Source organism: Dendrobates tinctorius, unplaced genomic scaffold (genome assembly GCF_039654945.1).
Source record: "Dendrobates tinctorius isolate UK_male_01 unplaced genomic scaffold, ASM3965494v1 ptg000086l, whole genome shotgun sequence".
NCBI lineage: Eukaryota > Metazoa > Chordata > Amphibia > Anura > Dendrobatidae > Dendrobates > Dendrobates tinctorius.
In genome coordinates this window covers 30,760,487-30,787,335 of record NW_027361754.1, presented here as the reverse complement: position 1 = coordinate 30,787,335, position 26,849 = coordinate 30,760,487, and the positions used below count along the sequence as shown (strand labels likewise).

The 26,849-nt window shown below is 44.3% G+C and overlaps 1 protein-coding gene across 2 annotated transcripts; it reads left to right on the top strand.

Annotated features, from left to right (window-relative positions):
* LOC141097822 (nicotinamide N-methyltransferase-like) lies at window positions 1-25,637 on the top strand. 2 transcript variants are annotated; one of them, XM_073585282.1, is made up of 4 exons: window positions 1-90; window positions 9,722-9,903; window positions 14,021-14,228; window positions 25,056-25,637. In XM_073585282.1, exons 2-4 carry the CDS (start codon window positions 9,753-9,755, stop codon window positions 25,483-25,485), a joined length of 789 nt encoding a protein of 262 aa, XP_073441383.1. In that variant the 5' UTR covers window positions 1-90; window positions 9,722-9,752; the 3' UTR covers window positions 25,486-25,637. The 2 variants fall into 2 exon arrangements, with proteins under 2 accessions (XP_073441383.1, XP_073441384.1); XM_073585283.1 differs by lacking the exon at window positions 1-90 and adding an exon at window positions 582-720.
* Window positions 25,638-26,849: the final 1,212 nt, after the last annotated feature.

The window sequence follows — 26,849 nt, the reverse complement described above, 5'->3', positions numbered from 1 at the left end:
AACAAAAAAAAAAAACCTTCATGATAAAACCTGTTCATGAGCTAGTTTACTATTAAACCTACCCAGACCGGAGAAAGCAAAGGAGCAGAGGTAAGAGGCTCTGAGACATTCTTACTAATAACATGTCTTTTTTTTATAAAAAAAAAAAAAAAAAAGATTTGACTATACCAACTAATAAAATAAGCAAAGGCTAGGTAAGGAAAATAATGTTTGCTAAAAGTCAGAAAACTTTAGAGAAAATTATATTAGTTTGTCCACAGAGTTGAAATTTTGTCAAGCATTTGTTATCTTTTAAAAACTCATTTATCTTTTCATTTCGCCTTAAGTTACTACTTCAGGGGGTATGTTAATTTTCATTATATAGAGGAGAGTTTTTTAAAAATTGTATATATATACAGTATATGTTGTTTGTCATGTGTCTCTTGCAGGTCCTGTTATCATGCAATTTTTTTAACGACTTATGATTGGTTTATTTGCATATTTAAGCTGTGCATGTTTGGAGTGAAATTAGTTCAGATTAAAATTGCGTTTCAAATTCGAAACGCGTCACTTTTTCTTTTTTTGTCCTGCAGTTTTTGACAGCCTAGTACCATGCAACTTTAAACTTGTACAAATAAAGCATTGAAATTGTATCTGGGAGCTGGAAATAAATTTTTGTATTTTCTAAATGTGCGTACGTGGGATCAGGATGGCGGTCCATACATCTAGAATCTATAAGGGGTGAGCAGACTTTCTTTGCACATGTTATGATAGATTTTTGGAAAACTTACCATATAAGACACATGAAGTCCACGCTATTGCAACCATGAAAAAAAAAACTAAAAGAACAAATACGTATGCCAAAAATATCTTCACTCGCCAGGCTCAAAATTTGCCTCCACTGGGGAAAGACTATGTACTTGAAAGAAACTTTCTCTTTCTCATAGGAAAATCCAGATACGTACTTGAAAATTATAATGGGAGATCCCAAGACTTTTTCCCATCCCACAAAGTGGAAGGAAACACATGTAATGACTCTGGACAGGATGGTTCCGCCTCCATCCTGGTCAGGTCAGGATTAATTTTAGTTCGCCTCTCTTTGGTTCCGGGGCAGCTATTTAATGTTTGCAGTTCCTGGATTTGGTGTCGGTGATACTTCCGTATATGTGGTTGCTGACTCAGGTTTCTTGTCCGTAAACGTTGTGCCTCTGTGCTTGTGTGCCTTGCTGTGTATGACCCGGTTTGTCCCCTGACCTTGCCTCTGCATCCTGCTTTGTACTGCCCTGTCCCTCCTGGTGATCTGACCCCTTGGCTTGTCTCCATTTACTCTTTGTCTTATCCTTAGGTACAACGCTCTCATCTGGCTTTGACCCTCGGCTCTCCTTGACCATGTTTACTGTCTGTGCCCTGCTCTCTGCGTGCTCAGTTTTCCTTCCATGTACTCGCGCGCGGTGAATCCGCCCCCCTTGTCACATGACTGCTTAGTGCCAGGTCCTGTGCTCACTGCATTAGTCTCAAGTCCTTGTGTACTGTGTGCCTTGTTCCTGCACTCCCTGCGCTTGTTCAGGGACCCCTGATAGCGCCCCCTAGGCAGCGCCAGTGACACCATAGGTGTCACCACAACACACTTTTATTCACAAGTAAATCTTATAACAATTCTGCTACAAAGTATTTTAATATGCTTCTTGATAGAGTTGCACATCAATTATACATTACCCCTCGCTCAACCCCATGATATTATCGTTATTAAAGGGGTTGTCTAGAACTAAACCATTTGCAAAACCTCAAATGTTCAAGCAGTTGCAATCATATATTATAATGTAACTCAGCTAGAGGGAAGGATTTAATAGACAGAATAAAGATGCAGAGGAGAAAGGACTAAAGGGGTGCGCCCACGTGCCCTAATGTTGTCACAAGTGGGAGCCGTTTCCTTTGTGTCGGGCTACAGGTATGGGTCGCCCCCCAGGGCAGTGGGGTACTCGGTACCGGGCCGGTATCCCAGAGGGAAGTGTCACAGTAGTGGTCACCCGGTCCATGGCCCTGGGCATCCATGTAAAAGGGGTTAAGCGTGGCTGATTAAAGTTTATAAGTGGATGATACGTGACGCCACCTGTTGTGCTCGGAATGAAGGGGTTAAGCCGACGCTGCAGGCCGATCATCTGGGAAAGATGGTAGGACGCAAGATGTAATAGCTCCCCACAGGTAGAGCTGTAGTCCCAGGACAGTAGTAATAGGTGTTGAGGAAGAGGGTGCAGTGTTAAGCACAGAGATGTAGAAGTGCTGAAGGGGTTGTGCGAAGAAGGCAATGACACAACAGGGTGCAGTTTCCTTTACCTTTACTTTGCTTTGCAAGTGCAGTCCAGGATCCAGATTACAGATGGAACAGGAGTTGGCCAGCCTGGAAGCAGCTCAGGAATCTCTCTATCAGATAGGTTGTGTAGTCTCCTTTCTAGCGCTTATCTGAGGTACATGCAGTACTGAGTTACACTGAAGTTCCTCTTGCTTGCTCTCTTTTAGAACCCCCTCATATGGCAGACAGCTGTAGCCTCCTTCTTCTGGCTAACACGTTGCTGTTGTGCCTCCGAGTCTAATGCATTTACAGCTTCCTATTCCTCCGGTTTCTGCTGCAGGAACATCAGTATCCATACAACCTCGGAGACCAGACTCCGGACCATGCGCTACGCTAGAAGTGAGCCTGAACTCTGCTCAATCCTCCAGCTCTTCTCCTCTCATCCACACACTTCGCCCTCCTCACACAAACTAACTAACTTCCCCGTCCCGGCCCCCAGAGAGCAGTTCCTCCCCCAGCTTTGGTTCAGAGCTCCCTCTGCTGGCCTGGAGTGGGAACTGTGCTGTGTGCTGAATTTACCTGACAGAGAGGCCCTTTATTGCTTCCAAGCATGACATCACACTCCCTAGGAGGAAGGTAATGCCACTGTGGCGACCATACTCCTGGGTGCACCACATTCCCCCTAGTGCAATTCAGTACGCCCGGACTGAAGAAAACATGTAAAACATATTAACAAATGAACAATTGTAAATGTAACAAGATTTCAAAAATGAAAAATTACAAAAACCAAAGCTCAAAAATAGTCCTGATGACGATTAGTCCATGCATCAATGTCCATGGTCCAATTCCTGAGCAGTCGGCAAACTATGTACAAGTAGAGTTTTGACCACACATAGTCCTGTGGCCCAATTGTCCATCAAAAACAAACTGATATTTCCAAAAGGTTCTTACAGAGTCTCTGTAGGCACATAAGCTTGAAAAGGTTGCATATTTACAGTTTACCATTTACATAACTTATTTATATGCAAAACCTTAGGGGTGGTATACCTTGGGTACTACGGACAGACCTACATAGCACTGGTGTTGTTGGGGACCTTACTGGATGCCTTGCGTTAACTACTGGTGTAGTGTGTGTTGTACTGGCTACACTACTGGTGGTTCTGTGTAGCACAGGGATACTAGATTTCCTAGGACCACTTCTACTCACTGTGGGCATGACAGATTCACCACTGGCAGGGTGAGAATTCTCTTGTTCCACTGCTGGTGTGGCATCCACTACCTGTACTTGCTGGTTTTCAGGGTGGTCTTGAGTCACTTTTCTTGCACTACCAGATGGGAAAAGGTCAAAATTGGCACCACTATGGCCTGATTCGCTCTAGTCCAATTTGCAGGGAATTCTCCGAGTACAGTGCTGACCTTTTCTTCTTCTTCCTCTATGGGCTGCAGGTTGTTTTGCTCTTCCATCCTGTCCTTTAGATGGTCAGGGCACAGTTTCAGATGATCCGTCGATACTGCTGCTGAGGTTCCTCCTCCATCCTTACTGATAAGGCACACTTTGGTGTTGTCAAAGTTTGATGGTAGGATGGTGCAGGGTTCAGCTTCCCATTGCTCATCCAATTTATGCATCCTCCTTTTCCTCTTTAGGACTTGTTCTCCTGGTGACAAGGGAACTGCAGGTGCATGTTGATTGTAGTTCTTTTCCTGTTTTTGTCTTGACTGAGCTAGACTCTTTTCTACACACTCTTGTACGCTTCGGTATTGCTGCTGCCTCTCTGTGTCCCAGTCATCATCTGGTGATGTCGCCTCAGGTGTGAGGACTCCCATATCCAAATCAATATGCAGCTTGCCAGGCCTCGCTCTCATTAGGTAGGCTGGAGTGCAGTTGGTGAAATTCACAGGAATGTGATTGTAGAGGTCTACCAGATCTGTCAACTTCTCTGGCCACAGATTCCTCTCTTCCAAAGGCAAGGTCTTCAGTAGATCGATCACCATCTGATTCATCTTTTCACACATGCCATTGGTCTGTGGATGGTATGGTGTTGTCCTGATCTTCTTGCAACCATACAAGTTACAGAATTCTTGGAACACTTCTGCCTCAAAGGCTAGACCTTGATCTGTAAGCACTCGCTCGGGGTATCCGTGTGGTTGACAAAAGTGCAGTTGGAATGCGCTGGCTGCTGTCCTTGCTGTTTGATCCTTGACAGGCACGACTACCAGGAATCTCGAGTAGTGGTCAACGATGGTAAGAGCATAAACGTAGCCTGAACGGCTTGGGACCAGCTTCATGTGGTCCAGGGTGACCAACTCAAGTGGTTGCTTGGTTACTGGCTACAAAGGAGCTCGCTGGCTGTTTCGGTCCTTCCTGCGCAGGTTGCATTGTCCACACTCCCGGCACCATTTCTCAATGGCCTTCCTCATACCAGCCCAATAGAATCTCTCCCGGAGCAAGGCCTCCAACTTCCATCCGAAGTGTCCAGCTCCATTGTGATATGCTTCCAAGACCATTGATGCCTGCCTCTTTGGGACTACCACTTGCCAGACCAACTCATGAGTACAGGCATTGATACTCCTCCGACACAGCTTTCCCTCATAGAGGAACAGCCTGCCTCTTTCCTTCCACAACTGCTGGGTTTCTTCAGGAGCATCTGGACTTGGGCGTGAGTCAGCTTGTGACACTAGCTCTTTACCAGGCGGACTGTGGGGTCACTATCCTGCGTTTCTGCTTAGTCATGATGAGGCAATGGATTTAGGGTGGCCTCTTTCACGATAGACCATCTGTTTCTCACTCCTTGGGCACGTTGGGCCGCAATTGGCCTGTGGAAGGCAGGTAACTCCATTTCTTCGAGTGCCTCAGGGTCTTCTCCTGCATCTGGCAGATTGGGCATTCTGGACAGCGTGTCAGCATTAGCATTCTTGTGCCCCACTCGGTACTTGATGGTGAATTCATAGTTAGACAGCCGAGCCATCCATCACTGCTCCAGTGCACCTAGTTTGGCAGTTTCCAAGTGAGTCAACGGGTTGTTGTCCATGACGATGTTAAACTTGGCTGAAGCTAGGTAATGCTTTAATCGTTCAGTCACAGCCCATACTATGGCGAGGAACTCCAGTTTGAAGGAACTGTAGTTGTCATGGTTCCTTTCAGTGGGACGAAGCTTCCTGCTGGCGTATGAGATCACTCTTTCTTTGCCATTCTGGACCTGTGACAGTACTGCTCCCAGTCCCACGTTGCTGGTATCAGTATACAAAACAAATGGTCATAATCTGGGTAGGCCAGGACTTCATCTCCTGTGAGAGCCATCTTCAGTCGAGTGAAGGACCTCTCCAGTTCCTCATTCCATTCAAATGTAGGACTCTTCTTCCTGGCTTTCTTGGGCTGGCCCACCAGAAGATTTTGCATAGGCGTGGCTATCTCAGTGAAGCCTTTGATGAACCTTTGGTAGTAGCCTACCAACCCGAGGAATTGACATACCTCATTGAGGTTGCTGGGCTTCTGCCAGTCCTGGATGACAGTGACTTTGTCAGAATCCGGTGCCACACCTTCTGCACTCACTACATGACCGAGATACTGTACTTTGGGCTTCAGGAGGTGGCATTTGGATGGCTTCACTTTCAGGCCGAAGTTGGACAAGGCTTCAAACACCTCAGCCAGGTGCTTCAGATGGTCATTATAAGTCTTGGAGAAAACAATGACATCATCAAGGTACAACAGGACTGTCTCGAAGTTCTTGTGTCCAAGACAGCACTCCATTAGCCGTTGAAATGTCCCTGGGGCGATGCAGAGCCCGAACGGCATGTAGTTGAACTCGCAGAGACCCATTGGTGTAGTAAACGCTGTTTTCTCCTTGTCTGCCTCTGCCACGGGAACCTGCGCATACCCACTAGTGAGATCTAAGGTGGAAACATAGTTAGCTGTTTTAAGTGCAGCTAATGACTCTTCAATTCTGGGTAATGGGTAGGCATCCTTATGTGTAATGCTGTTAATTTTTCTGTAATCAACACACATTCTCATGGTACCATCTTTCATTTTTCACAAAGACTATTGGAGCTGCCCAGGGTCTACAACTGTCTCTGATCACCCCAGCCTCCTTCATTTCCCGCAACATACTTTTGGCACATTGATATTGTGTTGGGGGTATAAGCTGGTACCTTTCTTTAATGGGTGGATGATCTCCAGTGGGGATATGGTGTTGAACCCCCTTTGCCTTCCCAAAGTCTAGAGAGTGTTTACTGAATACCCACTCATACTCCTGAGTCACTCGGTAAACCCCACTCTTTTGGTATGAAGGGGTGGAGTCAGTTCCCACCTGCAGCTGCTGACACCACTCCTCCAGCTGCTTTACAGAGCCATTGTCCCCTGCCTGGTCGGACGAGACCAAGGGCTCTGCTGCCTGTATTGCGTTGTTACTGACAATAAGCAGCTTAGCAGCAGTGGCATACCGAAGTATTGTGGCCTCCTCTTCCCCACAATTCAAGAGGTGTACAGGTACTCTCCCTTTGTGGACATCAACTACCCCTCTGGCTGTCAGGACAGTGGGCCGGCTATCAGAGTACACTGGCTCTACCAATGGTTGGTAATCTTTTCCTCTGAGGCCGATGGCTGTCCGACACCAAATTAACATTTCACATCTGGGGGGTATCGCAATGGGGATAGAATCACTCACTCTGATGCTGCCAATTTCTCCGCCAGACAGTTCTACCTGCTGTCTTTGCATCATGGCCTTGATCTCCTTCTTCGGGACTCGTTCACTGGAACCAGCAGTCTCGGCTACCTGTTGCAACAAAATAATAACCACGGCAAGACAATTTTCAATCACATTAGTACCTAGGGTCATCATTGGGTTACATTCTCGTCGATCAATGTTTACAACTATCAGACCTTGAGATTTTAACTCTACTTGCCCCACTTTAATGGTAATCTCTTTACATCCTACTTGGGGCAAAGACTGACCATTGCTGGCAACTACTGTTAGTTCATCACTTGGGCCACAGGTAACTTCGGAGTAAGCCCAATACCGCTTGTAAAGGATATATGGCATAGCTGTCACATGAGATCCAGTGTCCAGCAAAGTGTTCATGGGGATGCCGTCAATCACCACTGGGAGGACCGGTCGTCCTCCAACATACTTGGCTCGCCAGTTCTTTGGGCCTTGTGGTCCTACTCCTGGGGGTTGGCCCTCTGCCACAGGGGTTGCTCATTTAAATAGCAGAATCTTGCCATGTGGCCTGCCTTGTGGCAGTGACGACAGATGGGACGTCCGTCCTGGTCATAGCGATCGTTGTTTCTCCCTCGGAGTGGCAGGATCCTCTTCTTCCATAGCCACGGGACATCCTCTGGACTGGAGGCCAGCTGGATCTTCTCCTTTGAGGACACCTGCATGGACTGCACAGTTTTGGCAAGTGCAGCCATACTTTTGCTCAGCTCTTGGACCCGAAGGTGCAGTTCTGTAGATGGATCATTATCCAGAGTCTGTGCATCAGCCCCCCCCCACAGGGCTGGGAGGGAAAGATGCTGCTTCTTGGTGGTATGTGATCGCTGGGTGCCTAGGGGGCACTGGACGGCTGACATTTGGTTCATGCAGCACCCGGATAGCCCTGTCTTTGAAGTCTGCAAAGTCTAGGTCAGGGTTTTGTAGTGCTATGATGCGCAGCTGTGCTCTGTGGGTACTGGATAGGAGGCCCTCAATAAATTGCTCCTTTAACAGTCTGTCTCCATCTTTCACTCTGTCTGGGTCAATCTGCTTTATGGCTCGCAGCGCCTCCTGCAGGTTAAGAGCATAGTCCCGTATACTGTCCTGCACTCTCTGCTTACACCCAAAGAATCTCATTTTTATTTCAGCTGCAGTGCGGGTTTCAAAGGTGCTTCTTAGCTTAGCCAGAATCGTTTTAACAGTCTCTTTATCAGTGTCCTGCCAGGCTTTTACTTCTCTTTGCGCTGCACCAGTTAGCTGCCCAATAAGGATGTTCACTTTTTGGTTTTCAGACAGAGGATGCACATCAAACAAACTGCACAGTCTCTCTTTAAATTCACTCAGGGCATGTGACTCCCCTGAGTACTGCGGTAACCAGGTTGCTCCGGGTATATAGGGCATGGACAGCGGCATTATGGGGGACTGCTGTGATGGGCGCATGTTCCTGCTGCGTTCTGGAAGCTGCGCTGGCCGCTGGATTTTGCGGTGCCATTGGGGCCGCAGCTGCGCTGGCCCCTGCATCTTGTGGCGCTGTGGGAGGTGCGGTGGCATTCACCGCTGCATCTTCTCTTGTCTCAGACATTCTCCTCCCCTCCTAGTTAATGTTGGCCAGGCCCTGGGTTGCGCTGTCTTACCGGTTGCCGCTCCGCAGGCTGGATGATCGGGGGACGCCGGGCCTGCAGGCCTCTGCTTCTCACTACCCGCGCGCTGGTCCCTTCCCGTGCAGCACTTCACTTTTTGCGCTCTCTGGCTGGCTCCACCCATGACGGCCTGCCCCTTTGGCTTCCCACGCGTGCCAAGTGATGGGGTAATGGCGGCAATGGCGCAATAGGCCTATGGCACACACACAGTCTTTGGCACACAGGACCCGGGGACACTGGGCTTCTTAAATCCTGTTCGTGATGCCAAAATGGGTCGCCCACGACCGTGCGCTACGCTAGAAGTGAGCCTGAACTCTGCTCAATCCTCCGGCTCTTCTCCTCTCGTCCACACACTTCGCCCTCCTCACACGAACTAACTAACTTCCCCTTCCTGGCCCCCAGAGAGAAGCTCCTCCCCCAGCTTTGGTTCAGAGCTCCCTCTGCTGGCCTGGAGTGGGAACCGTGCTGTGTGCTGAATTTACCTGACAGAGAGGCCCTTTATTGCTTCCAAGCATGACATCACACTCCCTAGGAGGAAGGTAATGCCACTGTGGCAACCATACTCCTGGGGGCGCCACAGGTACTACACAGAAATTAAAACAAGACCAAAAAGTTAACGTATCTTTGCAAGATCTGGAGCACGGGTGACCATATTGTCGTAATTAATGGGTAAACCTAAACACTTCTTCATTAGTTTGTGTTTCACCAGTCTTTTCTATTATCATCCTAAAGGGACTTGTTAGTTTCAACCAATGCTATTATCTAGTAGTGGTCTTATGCTCTGAGAACTAACATGTATGCAAAACCACAGCATGGTATGGATAAAACTAGAAGGGTCATCTAAAAATAAGCTACGAATATACAGCAAGGGCAAGAAGTAACCAGCTTCTTCTGCACGCCTGCTACATTCCTGGCAAGCCATATTATTTTAAGGGGTTATCTGCGATAAGAGAAACTTTGTAACAAACAGCTGGACAGAAATTGCAAGAAACTCAAGAGACCTCAGAAGAACTCTGGGCGCTCTTATAGGAGACTATGGTGGAAATTGGAAATGTGATTTAATTAGTATGATATTCCATTTTTTGTGGGAAAAGGTTAATGTCGGTGTTTTGCAATCTCTAAAGTATCTAACAGATAACTTGAGGACAGAACGTCATGGCCGTCCCTTTGGCTTCCAAGCAAGACTACATTGATGAATTTGATGCCAAAGATTACTTACAGACATACTACGAGCCAAAGGACGGACTGCTTTATGGAGAATGGACGGAATTTGTCATACGAAATCTGCATGAAACTTTCACTAAAGGTAAGTAGCAAATATTTCACTAAGTTTTTCAATTCTATTCCAAAATTTCAGCTGTTTTGAAATGGTTTAATTATTTTATGTAGCGTGTATTGATCGCTTATATCATTAGTTTAGTAAGTAAATATATTGCTGTCAACTATGTATAAAGGGGTACTCCAACCCTAAGCAGTATTACATATCCACTGGTCATAAATATTAGATTGGTTTCATCAGATCATATCACTATTTATATTATCTTGAAAATTTCACACTGGTCACTAGGGTTAATATTAGACTACTACTTCCTATTGGTTACATTGACATCTGCAGCCATAGATGGAATTGCAAGGAGGTATGTAATGATCATGCACTCATTAGGACAAAGGTGACTGTACAGGAGGAGGAGGTGAACTGTGACATCACCTAATGTGAATGGTGGATCCTGTGTTATCTACTGTATATAGAGGTGTCATCAGTCATTGTACAGGAGGAAGAGGTGAGCTGTGACATCACCTATTGTAAATGGTGGATCCTGTGTTATCTACATTGTACAGGAGGAGGAGGTGAGCTGTGACATCACCTACTGTGAATGGTGGATCCTGTGTTATCTAGTGCATATATATGTATTATCAGTCATTATACAGGAGGAGGAGGTGAGCTTTGACATCATCTCTTGTGAATCGTGGATCCTATGTTATCTACTGTATATAGAGGTGTTATCAGTGATTGTACAGTAGGAGGTGAGCTGTGACATCACCTATTGTGAATGGTGGATCCTGCATTATCTACATTGTACAGGAGGAGGAGGTGAGCTGTGAGATCACCTACTGTGAATGGTGGATCCTGTGTTATCTAGCGCATATATACAGTGGGGAAAAAAGTATTTAGTCAGTCAGCAATAGTGCAAGTTCCACCACTTAAAAAGATGTGAGGCGTCTGTAATTTACATCATAGGTAGACCTCAACTATGGGAGACAAAGTGAGAAAAAAAAATCCAGAAAATCACATTGTCTGTTTTTTTTTCATTTTATTTGCATATTATGGTGGAAAATAAGTATTTGGTCAGAAACAAGCAATCAAGATTTCTGGCTCTCACAGACCTGTAACTTCTTCTTTAAGAGTCTCCTCTTTCCTCCACTCATTACCTGTAGTAATGGCACCTGTTTAAACTTGTTATCAGTATAAAAAGACACCTGTGCACACCCTCAAACAGTCTGACTCCAAACTCCACTATGGTGAAGACCAAAGAGCTGTCAAAGGACACCAGAAACAAAATTGTAGCCCTGCACCAGGCTGGGAAGACTGAATCTGCAATAGCCAACCAGCTTGGAGTGAAGAAATCAACTGTGGGAGCAATAATTAGAAAATGGAAGACATACAAGACCACTGATAATCTCCCTCGATCTGGTGCTCCACGCAAAATCCCACCCTGTGGGGTCAGAATGATCACAAGAACGGTGAGCAAAAATCCCAGAACCACGCGGGGGGACCTAGTGAATGAACTGCAGAGAGCTGGGACCAATGTAACAAGGCCTACCATAAGTAACACACTACGCCAACATGGACTCAGATCCTGCAGTGCCAGACGTGTCCCACTGCTTAAGCCTGTACATGTCCGGGCCCGTCTGAAGTTTGCTAGAGAGCATTTGGATGATCCAGAGGAGTTTTGGGAGAATGTCCTATGGTCTGATGAAACCAAACTGGAACTGTTTGGTAGAAACACAACTTGTCGTGTTTGGAGGAAAAAGAATACTGAGTTGCATCCATCAAACACCATACCTACTGTAAAGCATGGTGGTGGAAACATCATGCTTTGGGGCTGTTTCTCTGCAATGGGGCCAGGACGACTGATCCGGGTACATGAAAGAATGAATGGGGCCATGTATCGTAAGATTTTGAGTGCAAACCTCCTTCCATCAGCAAGGGCATTGAAGATGAAACGTGGCTGGGTCTTTCAACATGACAATGATCCAAAGCACACCGCCAGGGCAACGAAGGAGTGGCTTCGTAAGAAGCATTTCAAGGTCCTGGAGTGGCCTAGCCAGTCTCCAGATCTCAACCCTATAGAAAACCTTTGGAGGGAGTTGAAAGTCCGTGTTGCCAAGCGAAAAGCCAAAAACATCACTGCTCTAGAGGAGATCTGCATGGAGGAATGGGCCAACATACCAACAACAGTGTGTGGCAACCTTGTGAAGACTTACAGAAAACGTTTGACCTCTGTCATTGCCAACAAAAGATATATCACAAAGTATTGAGATGAAATTTTGTTTCTGACCAAATACTTATTTTCCACCATAATATGCAAATAAAATGAAAAAAAAAACAGACAATGTGATTTTCTGGATTTTTTTTTCTCAGTTTGTCTCCCATAGTTGAGGTCTACCTATGATGTAAATTACAGACGCCTCTCATCTTTTTAAGTGGTGGAACTTGCACTATTGCTGACTGACTAAATACTTTTTTTCCCCACTGTAGGTATTATCAGTCATTATACTGGAGGAGGAGGTGAGCTGTGACATCATCTATTGTGAATCGTGGATCCTATGTTATTTACTGTATATAGAGGTGATCAGTCATTGTACAGGAGGAGGAGGAGGGAGGAGGTGAGCTGTGATATTACCTATTATGAATGGTGAATCCTGTGGTATCTACTGTATATAGAGGTGTTATCAGTGATTGTACAGTATGAGGTGAGCTGTGATATTACCTATTGTGAATGGTGGATCCTGTGTTATCTACTGTATATAGAGTTGTTATCAGCCATTGTACAATAGGAGGAGGAGGAAGTGAGGTGTGACATCACCTATTGTGAATGGTGAATCCTGTGGTATCTACTGTATATAACGTTGTTATCAATCATTGGACAGGATTGAAAACGTGAACTGTGACATTTTGATAGATCTTATTTACTGTATACAGAAGTGCTATCTTTCATTTTAATCCTGTCTGTGATGATTATGAAACTGCTGAAAGGTTTTCGGTACAGAACAGGAAGTATGAGTTTAGTATTAGGCTTAGTTACTAGTGTGAACATTATTAGATTTCTGTTTGTATACAGTTATATGGAAATTGAGAAAGAAACAACCAACACTTTTCAAAAATATATTTAAGCTAAAAAGCTGATTTAAATAAAAATTAATTTTATGATAGCACATTCTTTTAAAATAAGGCAGTACGCATTGCAATATATGTGCTAATTGATCCATCAACACTTGGACTTGGTAAACAACCGTCGAGATTGATATTTTCAGTACATTTCAAGTAGAATTTTGAGCTAGAAATGTGGAAATTTGACCTATACTATGCTATTTGCTATATGCTATACCTGTGATATTTGACCTATACTATTTTGCCAAAATAGTCCATAAAAATAAGTTTTAGCAGGTAGAATGGAAAAGATTTGGCAAACATTTATGAAATCTAAATGTATTCAGTAGGGTTCAGCTTTGTTCTCTATGCTGGCCAGTCATGTTCTTCCACATTAAACTCAGAAGATCGATTTATATATATATAAATCCTGGCAGGCTCGGACTGGCCCACTGAAGAACAGGAGAATCCTCCGGTGTGCCCCTGTAAAGGATAATAATTAGTGTTATTACATATATAATCATTCATTAAACAAGCTAGAAATAAAAGTAAATTTGGGCACTAGGGTTAGATTATCTTTCCATGTAGCTGAACAGTGAGACTAAAGAATCAATGTTACTGGTGGGCCTTTGCCAATCCAATCCAACACTGTACCCTTTGCTATGGTAGAAAAATAGAGAGAGATCAATATAGAATTTTTGATCTGAGACACAGAAATAAAAGCCATTGACAGTAAGCAGTGCCCTGTCTTATCTGAGCTCATGTAAATGGTCTTTGCACAGGTCATCATCCTCTTTAACCTTATGTAGCATTGATTTGTGCCCCCTATGTGTAATTTTTCATAATTTTTCATAATTTTCCAGAATGAAGAGAATCATGTTAGGTGGGAACCGATGCTGGGAAATGAGGAGCTTTAGAGTTTCAGATAAGGTTTTTATTAGTACCAATGCATTTCGGCCCAAGACCGACACCTTTCTCAAGAAAAAAAAAAATGATTTCTTATAATATTACTTTTTAACCTGATATTTTCCATGTTGTGTTCTCTTGAAAGGTGGAATAAGAGGGGACACTCTGATTGATTTCGGCAGTGGACCCACCATTTATCACCTCTTCTCGGCTTGCGAAGTGTTTGATAAAATCATCGTCTCAGATTTCCTTGAGCAAAATCGTGCCGAATTGGAAAAGTGGCTGAAAAAGGATCCGGATGCTTTTGACTGGACTCACATCATCAAATTTGTGTGTGAGCTGGAAGGAAAAGGGTAATAAGATTTCAAAAACAGAACCTTGAAAGGGACATACCTTTACTGTTCAAATCCATTGCTAAGGTTTGCCAAAAAAAAACATTCTTTATTTAAATATGCTAATAGGATGCTCCATGCACCCTTGTCACAGCCCAACAGTCCAGCTTTCCACCTACTTGTTTCACATCTATCTGGACGCTCTTCGTCCTTGGTTGATAGCTCCGGCTTTAAAGGAGCCAAAGATAGATGGAAAACAATTTGGAATGAAGGTGCAACTGCTCAGCCATGCCAAGGGTGCATCAGGCACCTCATTAGTATAAAGAGAACCTGAAAGGTCCCACATTCCCCCTAAACCACCAGTAATTGTATGTCCCCGCTTAAATTGCCTGCCTAACAGTGCCTTTATTTAATTGGACATATGACAGATTTTTAGACAAAGTATTTTAGTTTATCATATGCAAATAAACACTTTGACCGGTCGATGGGGTGTTTGCTTACGGAGACTCGTCGTCCCACTCAGCATGTTATCACACCCCCCATGGGCATGGTATCATGATTTGCAAGAGCCAACGTCATCACCTGGATCGGACTAGCCATCTGGCAATTCTGGCGTGTACGCCGATTTCCAAGTTAAACAGCGGGTATCCAGGAGCCGTGGGTCCTGGATACCCGATGTTTACATTAGAAACCAGCGTCCAGCGATCGAAAAACGGCCCAGGCCGCTCGAGCATGATCAGCGATAACCGGTAGGGGGGCCAGTCGCTGATCCCCGTCACACACAGCGATCTCGCTGGCGAGATCGCTGATGTGTCACAAAATCAGCGATCTCGCTAGCGAGATCGCTGTGTGTGACGGGACCCTAACAAACAGGCTATCACAGCAATTGGGAATTAATTGAATTATCCAGGGTACATTTCAGAGAATTGGTGCAGCTTGTGAGAAGTCTTGGAGACAGGAGTGGGAGGTTCAGAATATTGAGGATGTTAGTCTTAGATCATTAGCGAAATTGAGGGCATGGGTAGGGTGGTAGATACTGTAGAGATAAGGGAGTGAGGGAGGAACTGTGTAGAGCTTTGTTGGTGAGAGTGATAAGTTTATATTGGACTCTGTAGTGGATGGGCAACCAGTGCAATGACTGGCACATAGAGGAGACATCGATGTTGCAGTTGAAGAGGAATATGATCTTGGCTACTGCATTCAGGATGGATTGGAGAGGAAAAAATTTAGCAATAATAATAATTATAAATTTTATTTCTATAGCGCCGACATATTCCGCAGCACTTTACATTTCAGAGAGGACTTGTACAGATGATAGACATTACAGCATAACAATAATCACATAGATCATAACAGATACCAAGAGGAATAAGGGCCCTGCTCGCAAGCTTACAATCTATGAGGAAAAAAGGTAGACACAAAAGGTGGGTGGTAACAATTGCCCTGATTGTTTGGACCAGCCATAATATTAAGTGTGTAACAGTACAGACACAGAGGGCTAATAGATGCATAAAGCATGTGGGAACATGATGCAGGGAACCTGGCTATGGCAAAACTTTTGACTGTGCCACACAGGGATAGTTAGGTTAATGTTTTGAGGCGGTAGACCAGTCTGAATAAATGCGTTTTCAGGGCACGCTTAAAATTGTGGGGATTGGGGACTAATCGTATTGACCTGGGAAGTGCATTCCAAAGAATTGGTGCAGCACGTGTATAGTCTTGAAGACAGGAGTGGGAGGTTCTGATTATTGAGGATGCTAACCTCAGGTCATCAGCAGAATGGAGGGCACGGGTAGGGTGGTAGACTGAAACAAGGGAGGAGATGTAGGGTGGTGCTGAGCCATGGAGTGCTTTGTGGGTGAAGGGTAGTAAGTAGAGTTGAGCGATACCGTCCGATACTTCAAAGTATCGTATCGGATGGTATCGGCCGATCTTTAAAAAAAGTATCGGTATCGCCGATTCCGATACCGGAAGTCCCATTCAAGTCTATGGGACTTCCGGTATCGGAATAAGAAAAACCCTTTCCTGCCCTTGTACAGCCTCTCTGGGGTCTGTACGGGCCTTTCGGGGGGCTGTGCCGGCCTGCCAGGGGGTCTGTGCAGGCTCCGGTGGTCTGTGCCGGCCTGCCGGGGGGCTGTGCCGGCCTGCCGGTGGTCTGTGCAGGCTCCGGTGGGCTGTGCCGGCCTGCCGGGGGGCTGTGCCGGCCTGCCGGGGGGTTGTGCAGGCTCCGGGGGGCTGTGCCGGCCTGCCGGGGGGCTGTGCCGGCCTGCCGGGGGGCTGTGCAGGCTTCGGGGGTCTGTGCAGGCATCGTCCGATGGGACTACAAGTCCCATCGGGCGATGCCTGCTACCATGACAGTGATTGACACATTAGCCAATGATGGGACAGTAGTAGTCCCATCATCCGGCTAATGTGTTAAATGTAAAAAAAAAAAAAAAAAAATTACATGCTACATACATACAACATGCATACTACATACTACATACATGCTACATTCATACTACATAAATACTACATGCAACATACATACTACATATATACTACATACATACTACATACTACATACATGCTACATTCATACTACATAAATACTACATGCAACATACATACTACATATATACTACATACATACTACATATATACTACATGCATGCTACATACATACTGCATGCTACATACATACTACATGCTACATACATACCACATACATACTACATACATACTACATGCATGCTACATGCATGCTACATGCTACATACATAACACATACACTCACTGGCCACTTTATTAGGTACACCATGCTAGTAACGGGTTGGACCCCCTTTTGCCTTCAGAACTGCCTCAATTCTTCGTGGCAGAGATTCAACAAGGTGCTGGAAGCATTCCTCAGAGATTTTGGACCATATTGACATGATGGCATCACACAGTTGGCGCAGATTTGTCGGCTGCACATCCCTGATGCGAATCTCCCGTTCCACCACATCCCAAAGATGCTCTATTGGATTGAGATCTGGTGACTGAGGAGGCCATTTGAGTACAGTGAACTCATTGTCATGTTCAAGAAACCAATCTGAGATGATTCGAGCTTTATGACATGGCGCATTATCCTGCTGAAAGTAGCCATCAGATGCCTGTTCTTAGCTGAGAGGAGTGGTACCCAGTGTGGTCTTCTGCTGCTGTAGCCCATCTGCCTCAAAGTTCGACGCACTGTGCGTTCAGAGATGCTCTTCTGCCTACCTTGGTTGTAACGGGTGGCAATTTGAGTCACTGTTGCCTTTCTATCAGCTCGAACCAGTATGCCCATTCTCCTCTGACCTCTGGCATCAACAAGGCATTTCCGGCCACAGAACTGCCGCTCACTGGATTTTTTTTCTTTTTCGGACCATTCTCTGTAAACCCTAGAGATGGTTGTGCGTGAAAATCCCAGTAGATCAGCAGTTTCTGAAATACTCAGACCAGCCCTTCTGGCACCAACAATCATGCCACGTTCAAAGGCACTCAAATCACCTTTCTTCCCCATACTGATGCTCGGTTTGAACTGCAGGAGATTGTCTTGACCATGTCTACATGCCTAAATGCACTGAGTTGCCGCCATGTGATTGGCTGATTAGAAATTAAGTCTTAACACACAGTTGGACAGGTGTACCTAATAAAGTGGCCAGTGAGTGTATATACTACATGCATGCTACATACATACTACATGCTACATACATACCACATACATACTACATGCATGCTACATACATACTACATGCATGCTACATACATACTACATGCTACATACTACATATATACTACATGCATGCTACATACATACTACATGATACATACTACATATATACTACATGCATGCTACATACATACTACATGCTACATACATACTACATATATACTACATGCATGCTACATACATACTACATGCTACATACATACTACATGCTACATACATACTACATATATACTACATGCATGCTACATACATACTGCATGCTACATACATACTACATATATACTACATGCATGCTACATACATACTACATGCTACATACATACTACATGCTACATACATACTACATATATACTACATGCATGCTACATACATACTACATATATACTACATGCATGCTACATACATACTACATGATACATACTACATATATACTACATGCATGCTACATACATACTACATGCTACATACATACTACATATATACTACATGCATGCTACATACATACTACATGCTACATACATACTACATGCTACATACATACTACATATATACTACATGCATGCTACATACATACTGCATGCTACATACATACTACATACATACTACATGCTACATACATACCACATATATACTACATACATACTACATACAATACATTCATACAATACATACATAGACATACAGTACATATAACATAGAGTAACATACTTACCAATACTTGTCACATTGTTCCCCGAAGCCATTGTCTTTTCCGGAATAAATATTAACATAACAAACCACAAAAATACTCACCCACGATCCGAAGCAGTCCACGAGTGTGTCCCACGACGATCTTGGGTAGAGAACTGCAGCATCAGCTGATGCTGCCGTTCTCTACGGGCTGCAGGAATCCAATGACGGAAGGTAGGTATCCTTCCGCACTGTATTCCTCCGCCACTTAAAAAAAAAAAAAGTCCCTAGTCTCACTTTATGCCATTGCTGTGTAGTATATATGTAGTATGTATGTAGCATGTAGTATGTATGTAGTATGTATGTAGTATGTATGTAGTATGTATGTGGTATGTATGTAGCATGTAGTATGTATGTAGCATGCATGTAGTATGTATGTAGCATGCATGTAGTATGTATGTAGTATGTATGTAGCATGCATGTAGTATGTATGTAGTATGTATGTAGTATGTATGTAGTATGTAGCATGTATGTAGTATGTATGTGGTATGTATGTAGCATGTAGTATGTATGTAGCATGCATGTAGTATATATGTAGTATGTATGTAGTATGTATGTGGTATGTATGTAGCATGTAGTATGTATGTAGCATGCATGTAGTATGTATGTAGCATGCATGTAGTATGTATGTAGCATGTATGTAGTATGTATGTAGTATATATGTAGTATGTATGTAGCATGCATGTATTATGTAGTATTTTTTTTTTTTTTTTTTTTTTTTTTTAACATTTAACACATTAGCCGGATGATGGGACTACTACTGTCCCATCATTGGCTAATGTGTCAATCACTGTCATGGTAGCAGGCATCGCCCGATGGGACTTGTAGTCCCATCGGACGATGCTTGCACAGACCCCCGGACATCAGCACAGCCCCCCGGCAGGCCGGCACAGCCCCCCGGCAGGCCGGTACAGACCCCCACAGGGTGCACAGCCCCCCGGCAGGCCGGTACAGACCCCCACAGGGTGCACAGACCACCGGCAGGCCGGCACAGCCCCCCGGCAGGCCGGTACAGACCCCCACAGGGTGCACAGACCACCGGCAGGCCGGCACAGCCCCCCGGCAGGCCGGTACAGACCCCGGGCAGTCCACACAGCCCCCCGGCAGGCCGGCACAGCCCCCCGGCAGGCCGGCAGAGACCCCCGGAAGGCCCGAAATGACGGCGCATCATGATGCGCACACACCGCGCATCATGATGACGTCAGTCTGTCAATCAACTTTGAACTTCCGATTCCGATGCCGAATTCCGATATTGAAAAAATATCGGAAGTCGGTATCGGAATTCCGATACAGCAAGTATCGGCCGATACCCGATACTTGCGGTATCGGAATGCTCAACACTAGTAGTAAGTTTATACTGAATTCTGGAGTGGATGGGTAGCCAGTGTAATGACTGGCACAAGGTAGAGGCATCGGTGTAACGATTGGCGAGGAATATGATCCTGGCTGCAGCATTCAAGACAGATTGGAGGGGGGAGAGTTTGGTAAGAGGGAGACCGATTAGAAGAGAGTTACAATAGTCCAGACGAGAATGAATGAGAGAAACAATAAGAGTTTTTGCGGAGTCAAAAGTAAGAAAAGGTTGAATTCTAGAAATGTTTTTCAGGTGTAGATAACAAGAGCGAGCCAGTGATCGGATGTGGGGGGCAAATGAAAGCTCGGAGTCAAGTATGACCCCAAGACAGCGGTCATGTTGCTGGGGAGTAATAGTGGAACCACACACAGAAATGGCAACGTCGGGTATAGGTACATTAGTAGAGGGAGGAAACACAAGGAGTTCGGTCTTTGACAGGTTCAGTTTCAGATATAGTGAGGACATGATGTTAGACACAGCGTTTAGACAATCACCGGTGTTTTCTAAAAAGGCAGGCATGATGTCAGGAGAAGAAGCGTATAATTGGGTGTCATCAGCATAGAAATGGTACTGGAAACCAAATCTAGTGATTGTTTGACCAATAGGGGCAGTATACAAAGAGAAGAGGAGGGGGCCTAGGACTGATCCTTGAGGAACCCCAACAGTAAGGGGAAGATGAGAGGAGGAGGAACCAGCAAAATATACAGTAAAGGAGCGGTTAGAGAAATAGGATGAAAACCAGGAAAGAACGGTGTTCTTGATGCCGATGGAGCGGAGCATAGTGAGGAGGAGCTGATGATGCACAGTGTCGAATGCTGCAAAGAGATCCAAGAGAATTAGCATGGAGTAGTGACCATTAGATTTAGCTGTTAGTAGATCATTAGAGACTTTAGTGAGGGCAGTTTCAGTAGAGTGTAAAGAGCGGAAACCGGATTGGAGAGGGTCGAGAAGAGAGTTATCAGAGTGATAGCGGATCAGACAGGAGTGGACCAGGCGTTCCAGGAGTTTAGAGATGAAGGGAAGATTAGAGACAGGTCTATAGTTAGCGGCACAGCTTTGGTCAAGGGATGTTTTTTTAAGTAGTGGATGTATGATGGCATGCATAAATGAGGAGGGAAAGATACCAGAAGAGAGAGAGAGGTTAAATATTTTAGTTAGGTGAGTGGTGACAGCAGGGGAAAGGGACTGGAGGAGATGTGACGGAAATGGGTCACTGGTGCAAGTGGTAGGGCGAGAAGATGCAAGGAGCCTGCTTACTTCTTCTTCTGTGACTGGTTCAAAATCAGAGTGAGCTAGATGCAATGGGAGAGGGAGGACAGTGCATGGTATGAGGTGATTGGGAGATAATTTCCTGTCGGATATGGTCAATTTTTTCTTTGAAGTAATTGGCCAGATCGTCAGCTTGAAGCTCTGTGGTTGGGGCCTGCACTCTTGGGTTGAGCAGGGAATGAAAAGTGTCAAAGAGACGTTTAGGGTTATTGGACAGTCAGTGAGGTGATGAGGGTGTTGAAATAGGTTTGTTTGTGTTATGAGTGGCGGAAGACACTAAAAAAATAAATTAATTAAGTGCCTTCGCCACTCTGGGTCCACCGTGCGGTGGATGGCAAAACCGCTGCTGAGAGAGGCCGAGCACTAAAACGGTAATGTGCACAGGGTTCTAACTCACCCAAGTGCAAACAGGCAATCTCTGTTAAAGGACACAGAGCTGCACAGGTAAATAATGAAAAATGTAGTCACGCTGAGTCTGTTAACCGCACAGAGTCTCAGTGGCACACGTACGGTAGCCAGTAACAGGAGTAGTTAAAACATCACTACAACCGAGCGGACTTACCGTAGAAGAACGTGTGCTTGGCGTCGCAACTGCGCACTCCTGGAAAGACTGCAACCGCAATTTCACAAGCGCGATGCAGGACGCTTAGCTGCTGTAATAGATGAAGCTTGAATGCGCTGGCGCTAGCGCTGCTACTGGCTGACCCAATCACTCACACACTCGTAATAACCAAGGAAGGGGATATTTAATGAGTCAGTCACCAGTCCAAGCATCCATCATCAAACACACAGCAGCAAGTATGAGAAATACTAGCGCATGGCAAAACAGCCATGCGCACTTTTTATAGCGTACGGGACCTTCCGGAAATCTCCAGAGCCCAGAGCAGAACCAATGAAATCAGGAGCAGGACCTGAGCACCTGACTTCTGAACTCCAATGAGAGCTCGTCCCGTGGGCATGCTCAGAAGCTGGAAAAAAGGACAGCCTCTGGAGACAAATGTGAGAATCTGGATTCCTGCATAGGCATCATAGAAACCAGATTCCTAACAGTTTGGAGAGGTGAAGTGTGGTGTTGTATGTTCTAAGTATAAACTTATAATGGATGAAATCTTCGTGTAGATTGGATTTTCTCCACAGGCATTCGGCCCACCTGGGGCACCTCTGCAGGAAACGTGTTTGCAGGGTGTGCCAGGGTTGTCGCCATCTGTGTCGTGTTGTTCTATGTATAGGAGGTGCAAATTCATAATTCATCCAAGGGACTTTGAAGTGTTTCATTGTAATGCTTCAGTTCAGAATCAGGATATGAGAGGGAGGAGATAGGGGCCAATGAAGACTGCAAGTTCTTCATAAGTTTCTGGGTGTTAATGGCCTGCATGTTTCTATAAGTATAGATGGGGGGGTGACCTGAGCGGTCTGGCAGTTCTTGATAGAGAATGAAAGAAGGTTGTGGTCAGAGAGTGGGAGAGGGGGGTTTGCAAAATCATCCACTGCACAAAGGAGAGAGAAGACCAAGTCGAGGGAGTTTCCATCATCATGTGTTGGAGAATTTGTAAGCTGCGAAAGGCCAAACGAGGAGGTTAGAGATGAAAGGTGAGTAGCAGATGGGGAGAGCAGAAGAGCAATGGGGATGTTGAAATCGCCCATGATGAGGGTAGGGATGTCACAGAAGAGAAAATGTGGAAGCCAAGTGGCAAAATGATCCAGGAACTGATGGGAGGGGCCGGGAGGACAATACACCATCACCACTCGCATGGAGAAGGGGGTGTAGAGTCTGACAGCATGGTCTTCAAAAGAAGGGAAGACAAGTGAGGGTACTTGAGGGATAACCTGAAAGGTACATTTTGGTGATAGGAGCAGACCAGCACCTCCACCTGCTCTTTTGTCTGATCTTGGGGTATGAGAAAAGTGTAGTCCCCCATATGAAAGAGCAGCAGCAGCGGTAGTGTCTGACTGCTGGATCCAGGTTTCAGTGAGAGCCAGAAGGTTAAGAGAATTAGAAAGGAAAAAGTCATGGATGAAGGGGAGTTTATTACACGCTGAGCGAGAATTCCAAAGGGCACAATTAAGAGAGGCAAAAGGCATGCAGGGAATATTAATAAGATTAGAGGGGTTTCTGAGTGTAGCAGTTGGGGGGTTTGACTTTCTATAACATGGGGGACCAGGGTTGGGAGCAATGTCTCCTGTGACTAGGAGAAGGAGGATAGAAAGAGTGAGCAGATGGTTAAGTGATTTGTGAGAGCGTCTCTGATGTTGAATGGTGGGACTGAATGGATCTGTGCAATTTAGTAATGTGAAAAGAGCGTGGAGAGGAAAGGAGTGAGGGGCCGATATGGATGGAGTGTAGAGAGTTAATGCCAGGGCGGTGGATGTGTGTGAATGCAGCTGCCAGGGAAGAAATTATACAAATGCATATGGTGAATATTTGTTGTAATCCAAACGTACAGGGAATAGATGTATATAAATGTCTTACCTGTCTCCTGCCCTGTCTAACTGCCATTTATAACTGCCTCATACTTTGATCAAATGTACTTTGATTAAATGTACATAAATGCCCCCTGCATAAATGCTTCCCCAAGCTAGGTCTGAATATATAGGAGTCTGATGCTTAGATCTGTTTTTTGTTTTCTTTTTCTCGCTCACTCGTTAATCAATCAAACTAAACTAGGACAGCAGGGCACAATAAATGCAATGATCAGATAAACCAATGTCCAGGCCTACATGCATCATAAACCACTTAGTAAGAGGGAGACTGATTAGTAGATCATTGCAATAGTCCAGACGAGAATTAAAATTCACAATTCTCATTTAGATAGAGAGGTTGTATCATAAACACGGACTCTATTTATGTGTCCTATGGGGGCATATGAATGTCATAGAGGAGGTTCCATGGCTGCACTCTAAGGGTACCGTTACACCTAGCGATGCACCAGCGATCCCGACCAGCGATATGACGCGGTCAGGATCGCTGGTGCATCGCTAGGTGGTCGCTAGTGAGCTGCCACTCAGACAGATATCACCAGCGACATCGCTGGGGACGGGGATCGCTACTTACCTGTCAGACGCAGCGATCCTGCGTCCTCCCGCCCGGCTCCACGCGCTGCTCGTCGTCACAGCAGGAAGCCCCAGCAGGAAGTGACTGACGAGGAATGGTCCAGGAGCTTCTCGCGCGATTAGCGATTACCAGCGGGGGAGCCGGTCGGAGGTAAGTATCACATGCAGCGATATCGCTAGCAATATCGCTGCAACGTCACAAAATCGGTGACTTTATAGTGATATTGCTAGCGATATCGCAGTGTGTAACGGGGGCTTAAGAGTAAGAGGACACCACAGGTGACCACTTACTGACAGCTGTGGACCTCCAGACATTTTTGGTGTATAACTGGATGGCCATTAAACCACATTTCAGGGAGGTTCTCCGCAGCCTCAGTGAGGAGCAATTGCAGTAGCTGCAGAGGTTGCAGTTGAACCCGGGCCTAGGGGGGCCAAAAAAAGGTCTGCTTAGACCAAGCCAAAACTATACTATAAGACCTATGATAGTTTGGGGCCCTGTTGGAGATTATTCATTGGGGCCCACAAGCTTTAAATAAGTCACTGGTGCAGGAGAACCAGCAGTGCACTTTCTTTGTATTGTTCTACTAGGACATATGGATGGAGATTGTCTACATGAAACAAACCCACTTAATCTCCTATTTTGATCTGGTATCTACTATCACTTCTGTAACATACAAGTTACATTATATAACACTTTATTCTTTTATGCTTGAAGGGAGGATTATGAGAAAAAGGCAGAAAAACTGCGCAGTAAGGTGAAAAAAGTCCTGAAATGTGATGCTCTGAAAAGAAAACCCTTTGACCCTATCGTTGTGCCACCGGCGGATTGTCTCCTTTCTTGTCTCTGTCTTGAAGCCCCATGTAAAGACATAAAGTCATTCTGTGAAGCTCTGAAAAATTTCAAAGACTTGATAAAACCCGGCGGTTACCTTTTAATTTTAAGTGTGATGAATGCTACTTTTTATAACGTTGGTAAAAAATGTTTTGCATCAATGACCACAAAGAAGGAAGAGCTGGAGATGGCCTTCAAAGAAGCTGGTTACCAGATTGAAAAAACAGTGTATTCTCCACGCACAGATAAATCACAGTTGGATGTTGCTGATTATGAAGCTCTGTATTTTGTTCTTGCACGTAAACCAAAGTAATATCAGATTCTTAAGCCACCAATTTTTGCTACTATACAATATATATTATGCATGCTTTGACTTGTAAACATTATGTTACAAAAAAGTAATGATGTGATTTGGGGTTGGGTTGACTTTGATAAGTACAAATAAAAAATGGGATATTGGATATACTTACATGACTAAAATTTTACATTTTTTCATACTATCGATAGTCGAGTTCACATGTAAATCTAACAGTATAGGTAAGTAGCCACAATGTTGAGTACCTGAATGGGAATTGGTGGATAGATTTGGTCCTCCAATGACATTATAGACATCTATAATAATTGGCATCTGTCCTGCTGCATTTGAATTGCAATTACACTTTGTTTTCTTCTTTCTTAATGCACTAGAAAGCAGAAGCAAGACACAGAAAAAAAAAGAAATTAGTGTCAATCAGAGATGAGGTGATTGCTTGTCATAAGTGACTGTACTGAATTTTTTCATTTCTTTTGCAACCATTTTTGTGAAAGGGAAATAATTGAGTTTTAAAATGCAAAAGAAAATTCCCAACAACTCAGAAATGTTACTGTCAACCTCACAAAGTGTGTTTGTGGCAAAGACTTTTTCTTTTGCATGTCCTTTTAAATGCCACATGAAGAGTGCTCTGTGGTGGGAGATTATTTTAATTTGCTGAAGTATGTTAAATAAAATATGAAAATGAAAAATGAAAAAAATTGAAAATGCAAAAAAATGTTGTTTCATAATATATAATCTTTTATGAAACTGTTTTTTTTTTTATTTAAATAAACTTTAGCTCCTTTTGAAATGTGCTGGACCAGAAAAAGAAATTTTGACAAATATCTGAAAATAAAATTTTGACAAAAGTCCAGAAAATCTGGAATTTGTGGATAAAATTGTAAAATTCAAGTAAAATTAACAAATTCTTGTCACAAACATTCACCACAACAAGATGGATTATAAACTTTGATTACTCATTTTAGTAAATTAAATTGCTATTTCCAAAAATAAAGTCTGTTACGGTAGATTGTGTATTTGGATGATTAGTAATAGTTTCGCCTTTATATGTCCTTCGTGTATTACTATTTTTAGACTTTTTTAATATTGTGAAATGTAACGTTCAATCAACCTTATTATATTAGTCAATACTCGAGAATAGAAACTTAACAAGCTTATTCCATCACAAAATTGTAATTACAAATCCCCTTATAGCTATCCCTCAGACAGTAAAGAAACATGATGATCAGAGTTGTCACACAAACACCTCTCAGCATATATTTATTATGCAAAATTACCATAGGTCCAAATACATTTAACCACTCGTTCCTGAACAATCAAATTTTGTTTTGTTTTTCGTACGTGCGGTTTAAAGAACAATAGAA